This window comes from Phytophthora infestans, genomic scaffold (genome assembly GCF_000142945.1).
Source record: "Phytophthora infestans T30-4 supercont1.3 genomic scaffold, whole genome shotgun sequence".
Taxonomy (NCBI): domain Eukaryota; phylum Oomycota; class Peronosporomycetes; order Peronosporales; family Peronosporaceae; genus Phytophthora; species Phytophthora infestans.
In genome coordinates, this window is record NW_003303756.1 from 4487233 (window position 1) to 4494428 (window position 7196).

Below are 7196 nucleotides of genomic sequence, written 5' to 3' on the forward strand. Positions count from 1 at the left end.
TAGTTGGGGTATTGTGCACGAATGTGGCTTATCAGGTTACCCTAGCCGGTCTTGCTGTCTTGTTTGTGAATCTTGGAGCAGCGACAGCGAAAGTATCCCGTCGACTCATCCTGGTTGTCAAGAACGGGCTTGAAGAGGAAGTCACAGACTTGCTTGTTAGTGAAGGGAGTTGTCAAAGACATGGTGAATCGGAAAATGAGGAGGATTGTGCTGGATGCACGCCCAAGGACTTACCAACCAACCAAGCAGTGGTTGGTTCTAATTTTTTGCTTAGCTGGGATTGGGCAGTTTTGTGAAGCATGGGCTACAAATAATTTATGACGATACCGGTAGTACATTACTGAAATTTTTCATCATAACTGAAAAATAAATTATTCCATTCTAATATGGCCATATTATTTTCACTGCAATGTATTTTTCGGAAGGTGGTGTTTACTTATTTTATAATTCCGTAGTTTAGAATTGCAAGATTATTATATTTCGCCTCACTCGCAAGCACTGTTCGCTCACGAGCGTATGTATAAATAGTTAAATAATAAACCTTGGTTTTTGTGAAGCATGCCAAATTGTCTCTTGGTGATCGACTTTCCAGCGCTGCTCCGGAACAATGCAGCGACCACGCTCGGAAGGAAGGCAGTCCAGTCCGAACTCCCAGAATCGATCATCACTTGTAACGCGCTCACTTCAATTTGGCGCTAGAGCTCAACGTAGCCAGTCACGCCGGCCGAACACTACTCCGGTAGAGGCACTTAAGTGTCCCGTTTAGATTGAATTCCCTCGATGCTAACGATGCGTACATACCCTGGATACAGAAGCCACGCATCCAGCGACTTTTGCTCGGCCCTGGTCACCAGGATGGGAGAACTTCGTCGACTGAACAATCTCCGTCGACTCTGACCCGCTTGCCCAACTCACCGCCGCGTTTGCCCTCAATTGGGCATTTCGATACTTTAAAAGTGGAAAGTTTTGCTAGGAATAGCGCCGAAACGAGTGTTTTAGCTACAGAACCAAGTGTTAGTCTAAAGGGGGCGGACGCAGAAGGTAATCGCAGCAACCTTTCAGATGACAGCTCGTCGAGCACCAACCAGAAAGAATACCGAAATGCCTCGGATCCAGAAGAGTTGGAACAGGATCAAAGTGGCGATACGAAAACACAGGAACCAGAAGAGATTGAGGATAAGTCCCCCTCAGTAGCTGGACCACTTTTGATGGACATTGGAACGAATCTAGACGCTAGTCCTAACGAGAGTGACGATGACGATGACGAGTACAAAAAGGCCTTCGCAAGTAGAAAGCAACTGCTACACAATGAAGCAAGCCGGCAGCGTACCCGCAAAGAACTTGAGGCGTATGTGGGCTCACTCAGCTCTCTGACGGACGAAGAAGGCGAACACCTGGTCGAATTCCCGAAGAATTATCAACAGGTTGTGTCGCTCATGACTCAAAAAGATGTCAACGAGGAAGATACCTCAGCTCACGGGGGTAAACACTCACGTCAGAGCTGGTCACGCGTCCTCATTGAGTCGGGCTTGTCCAAGCAGCAAGCGTTCGTACGTAAATCTCGTTCCGTCGCTAGCAATTTCATTTCTTACGACGATCTTGTGACAGGGAATCATTGAAGACGTAGACGACGACCCAGAAGGGACCGGCACTTTGGCAGCCAAGATTGCGCTTAAGATGGCTCGCATTCGTCAGCTCGACACCATTTTGGAGGAGAAACTCGGGAAGAATCTGTACGCAAAAATTGTGCCAATGAAGCAAAACAAGGCGAAATCTGCCGTGCAACACAGAGAAATCGCAGACAGCTCGGCAAGTCGAACGTTTGTGACACAGACCACCGAAAGTGAGCCCAGCGTTGTGTCAAACGGAGCTGAGACTAGTTGTAGCAACAGACGCAACGATGAAGCAGTAACTGGGGCAAGGAAGGGCAACAATTTCATTGAGCGTAACAAGCAGGTGGTGGCCAACGGTATGAAAGCGAACATGACGAAAGAAGAAGAGGAACGAGTGGACAAGCTGCTACAGGACGAGATGCTGGACTCTCCTGCTAGTGAAGAAAACGCCAGACCAGAAGTTACGACACCTCCTCAGCCATGCAACGAGTTCACAATGACTTATGGCGAAAAGAAAGCAATTGAGGAGCTCATCGCGACTAAAAGCAGGGCGTACCCACTAACTGGGATCGATGAGCTACAAGAGGAGCCAACAGATGAAGCTTTACGGTCCGCTGGAGGCAGTAGTCGCCCTGTTCGAGACAACCTCATCCAAGAGTCGAAACGAGAGCGACTACAGAGACAGCGACTCAGTCGTGTCGAGCAGGAGCTTCGTTTCCTTCAGGAATGTCCGTCGGTGGTTATCGTGGGAGACGAGCGCGACGAAGACGAACACGACGAATGCCGCAGTGAAGTTTCCTTCGCTACAGTCGCGTCGTCCACGTGTTCTACTCGCTCCGGCGTCATTTCACGCCACGATTTCAAGTGTTTCCTAGCCCAACAAAAAGAAAAATTCCGCTCCAGCCCCATCGCCAGTGCTGACGAGATCCGACAGCTTCTTCAATCCATCAACAGCGAAACTTCGTCATCTTCCGAATTTGTGGCTGCACCATCCGTCTAAAGGGCTAAAAAGCACCCACCTATTGTCAACTACCGTAGCGTACAGTATTAACGTTAATACACTATGTATTGCATATCTGGATACAGAAAGAGATGTTACGATTTATGCCTCAACGTCCTCATTAAAAAACTTCGTCCACCGCTCTCCGACTGGTAGCATCTCTACGTGTCGGATCTCCGGGTCCTCTTCATCGTACGAGATCCTCACATCCAGCCTCTCCGGTGGGACACTGGTCTCCTCAAAGCGTTCGGGCCACTCCACCAGTGTAATTCCTCGGTCAAAGGCATCGGCTAGCCCTAGAGCCGCTGCGTCCTGTTCCGTCACGGCGTCCAGGCGGTAGAGATCGACGTGGTAGACTGTCGGGAGCTGCGCTGCCTTGTCGTATGTGTTCACCAGCAAATACGTGGGCGACGTCACCGCTAGATCCTTCTGCCCCGTGTACGCCCGCACAAAGCCGCGCGCCAGACACGTTTTGCCGCACCCCAAGTCTCCTTTTAAGAAGAGCACGTCGCCCGCCTGTCGGTCACGAGCCAACCATTCGCCCAATTTCTCCATATCTCGCTGGGATCGGGTCGTATGGACAATAAACTTCCATCTGTTGGAAGAGGTCGAGCCAGTCTTATTCGACGCAGTGAAAGCCGCACCAACTGAAGCACAATGGCGCGTATAGCGGCCACGCAGCATCGCCGACGAGCGTCGAGCGACCAACATCGTCACTTTTCGAAAGTGTGGCCATTTGAGTTTGCGTCAGTGTTTGATGTTGATTACACAAGATGGAAATGGTGTTTTAGACGGTAAATTAGCCAATCGGATTCTGGATCGCGACACAAGAGGCAAAACATGTCGGGCTGGGTGAGCGCGTGGCTGCAAGGAAAGAGCGAAGGTGACGAGGAGAGCAAGGCTGACGGATTCCAGGCTGGGGGCAACACGCTTTCGGATGGGGCAGCTCCTGCGACGGCCGACGAAATCCGGCGCAAGCGGCTGCAGAAGCTGCAGGAGCAGCAACTGGCAGGTCAACAAGCCGTTTCATCCAATGAGAGCACAGCAAATCCGAAAGACGACGTCATTATGTCCAATCCTGACGCTTCATCTCCTCAAGCAGACAAGAAGCAGCGTATTGTGGTGACAACGCCCGCCCCAGCGCCTGTTGCACCACCCAAGGAGCCTAAGAAGGCTAAGAAGCATGCGTTGACAGCCGAAACTTACATCAACGACATGCTACAGCGCGTGCTGCACGTGACGTTGTCTCCAGCCAATAGCAGCGCTGAACTGCTGCTGTTACCGCAGTTTTTAGCTCAGGAAGAAGCCCAGGATGTCCTACTACTCTCAGCTGCTAATGTCAGCGAAGTGCTCTACTCTCGAGTCATCATGAACCCAGCCGATCTACCAGGAGGGACGCACCATCCACTGGCTGCTGTGGCCTACCTGGAGCAGGTTTTCTATCGCTGTCGAGACGAGACGCAGAAGCTTCAATCGACTTTCCTGAGACTGCCAGCAGACAAGAAGCAGGAGGCGCAGGAATCGCTGAATAGCATCCGGGAGATGTGCCTCAACTACAGCGCCACCGCCTTGACAGACCCAGAGATCTTTCCTTTCGAAGCAGGGACGATAAATACCGACGCATTGGAGAAAATTGTGAGGCTCCAAGCCAATCCACAGACACCGGAGTTTGTGGACGGGATTGTGGCGGTAGTGGAAGAAACTGGCGCGACGCTGCCGATTTTTGCGCCGATTTTCCAGAAGTTGCTGTCCGAGTTGTTCCTGATCGCCCCTCCGTCGCTCATGTCCAGTTTCTACAACAACATGTACATCCTGACGGTATTGTGTCGTAACAAAGCGTTGGCGACGGTATTTACTCAGATTCCTGGCTTCTTATTGACGCCAGGCCCCCCGATGACGGGGCGTCGTCTTCAGGACGCCACGGCGTTGGGCATTCTGCTGCGTTTCAGCTGCAACCAGGACCCGGCGATCGCTCAGATGTTCACGAACATTACGAAACGCACCAAGAACGACGTGGATAACTCGATTCTGACCATTCGGAATAAACTGGACAGTGTGCAGACTGCAGTAGCCGACATTATCACGTTGCTCTTGAAGGCTGGGGGCTCGGCTCGAGAGCAGGTGCTGGCGTGGTTGGAGCAGGCGATGCAGGTGAATGCCGAACGTGCCAAGGAGAACCCGGACGCGAACATTACGTCCACGAACGGTATGTTTGTGAACCTGACGGTGGTTCTGCTGAAGCTGTGCGGTCCGTTCCTAGCCCCGAACTCGAAGAAAGCTCAGCTGATCAAGACAGCGTACTTGACGACGCAGAACCCGCTCTTCCCTTTCGACGAGACGAGACTGGTGGGCTCTGGCGCAGAGAATGCCGCTCCCCAGCTGGACGATCGTCAAGCTTTGAGCTCTTCCGACTTTAACTTCATCACGCGTTGCTACTTCATCACAGCTCGAGCGATGCACCTCGGACCTGTGGGCATGATGGGCCAATACATGCGTCTGCTTCGTCAGCTCTCGTACTTCCAGAGCCGCATGAATGCGCCGGATGCAGATCCTCGTCTGAAGGCTCATTTCGATCAGATGGCCACTGCAAAGATGGTCATGGATGCGGAGCTGCTGCACCCGGACTTGTTGCATGAGATGATTCGCTTCTCTCTGCTCACGTGTGGCGTCGTGAGCTCCATTTGCACTGGATCGACTGCGTTCGACCAGAGCTCTCTCGACTTGCCTCTCCCTGCACCTGACACTGAGACGAACGCCCTTCTGAAGTACATTCCCGAGCATTTGGTGGACGACTTGAGCTCCGTCCTCAAGTTTATCGCGCGACTGCAGCCCAAGGCGCTGGCCGCGTTCGAGCTGAAGAAGTTACTGCGGATGATTCTCGTCTTCCTGTCCAGTCCGGGATACGTGCACAGTCCTCATTTACGGGCCAAGATGAGCGAAGTGCTCTTCCACATTTTCTTGCCGTCGGAGGAGTCGGAGGAGCGCGAGACTGCGGGAACTGCCTTCGGAGTGGAGCTTTTGAGGACGGACGCGCTCGCACAGCGACATCTCGCTCCTTGCCTGCTGGCTCTGTACGGAGACGTGGAACACACTGGCTTCTACGAGAAACTAGAGCACCGCTACAACATCGCGTGTCTTCTGAAGTATCTGTGGAAACTGGAAGGCCATAAGCCAGCGTTCCTTCGCATCTCCGAGGACCGCGAGAACTTTGTCAAGTTCGCGCACGGCTTGATGAACCACATTAACAGCTTGGTGACGGACGCGCTGATCGCTCTACCAGAGATTAAGGTGCTGCAAGAGGAGATGCAGGATGTGGCACGCTGGATGGCTCTGGATGAATCTGTGCGCGAGCAGAAGCAGAGCTTGCTGTCGGACAAGGAGCGCACGGTCACGTCCAGTCTGCAGCTGGCCAACGAGACGATCCACATGATGTCGTACCTGACGTCGGAGATCCAGGAGCCGTTCGTCAAGATGCCAGAGCTTGAGGATCGTCTTGTGGGTATGTTGAACAGTGTGATTGTCAAGCTGACGGGGCCTCGTGGCGTGGAGCTCAAGGTGAACAACCCAGAGCAATACAAGTTCCGCCCCAAGGTCATGCTCAAGGAGATTGTCGAGACGCTGCTACACTTTGCCCAGTACCCGAGCTTCCTGGAGGCTGTGGCCACAAATGGCTTCTACGACGGCCCAGTATTCCGTAAATGCGCGCACATTGTGGCTCGAACACAGCTATTGGAACCGAGCGACATCCCGAAGTTTGAGACGTTTGTCGTGGAAGTCGAGAAGGCTGCGGAGGGGGCTGCAAACCTGGAAGAAACCCTCGGAGAAATCCCGGAAGAGTTCCTCGACCCGTTGGTCTTCACGCTGATGAAAGACCCGGTGCTGCTGCCCAGTGGATACACGATGGACCGATCCTGTATCACGCAGCACTTGATGAACGACCAGAGCGATCCATTTACCCGTGTCCCTCTGACTGTGGATCAGCTGCAACCCAATACAGATCTCAAGACGAAGATTGAGCAGTGGGTCCAAGAGCAGCAGCAAAAACACGCTGCAAAGTAGAGAGCCCAAGTGCGTTACTGTATCGCTATCTTTTTTTTTTTTTTTTCTAAAGCGACACCCAAGTAGGTAGTGTGAGCCAAGTACTTCGAGGAGATTTAATTGAGTTATGACGATGGCAAGCTGTACCAGTTAGCGGCTAGCTGTGCGGCGTCAGCCTTGGACAAAGTCGTCTTAAACGATCTTGTCTGAGCTTGAAATGTATTTCCACACCAGCGTTGAGCCCAAGCCTTCGTCGGCGGAGGCGCTATCGCAATGATACGTGAAGATCAGCATGAATAATGAGCGCGACTACCGGTAGCTATGCATACTTGTGTCATGTGACTTGACTCATGTAACTGATTTGTATGTATGACAGCGGCCATCGTGAGAGCTGCACTATCAGTCCTTAAAAATTTGCACTCATTTTTTTCAGATCGGAATTTTTATTTTATAGAAACAGCATTGGGCGCAAAAAGAAAGTGAAACAAGGTAGAAACAAAATACAATGCTTTTACGACAAGACTGTAATTACTTAGACGAGAAAA

General features: G+C 52.0%; 3 protein-coding genes across 3 annotated transcripts; 2 read left to right on the forward strand and 1 right to left on the reverse strand.

Moving 5' to 3' along the window:
* Positions 1-1133: 1133 nt before the first annotated feature.
* PITG_02865 (uncharacterized protein) lies at positions 1134-2613 on the forward strand (the record flags this gene model as incomplete). Its single annotated transcript, XM_002907702.1, has 2 exons — positions 1134-1550; positions 1609-2613. 2 exons carry the CDS (start codon positions 1209-1211, stop codon positions 2611-2613), a joined length of 1347 nt encoding a protein of 448 aa, XP_002907748.1.
* A 102-nt stretch (positions 2614-2715) lies between these two features.
* On the reverse strand, positions 2716-3168 carry PITG_02866 (uncharacterized protein; the record flags this gene model as incomplete). Its single annotated transcript, XM_002907703.1, has 2 exons — positions 2716-2988; positions 3064-3168. 2 exons carry the CDS (start codon positions 3166-3168, stop codon positions 2716-2718), a joined length of 378 nt encoding a protein of 125 aa, XP_002907749.1.
* Positions 3169-3453: 285 nt separating this feature from the next.
* On the forward strand, positions 3454-6672 carry PITG_02867 (ubiquitin conjugation factor E4, putative; the record flags this gene model as incomplete). The annotated part of the gene is made up of 2 exons (XM_002907704.1): positions 3454-3732; positions 3796-6672. The coding sequence occupies 2 exons, from the start codon at positions 3454-3456 to the stop codon at positions 6670-6672; spliced, it is 3156 nt and encodes a 1051-aa protein (XP_002907750.1).
* Between the last annotated feature and the right edge of the window lie 524 nt (positions 6673-7196).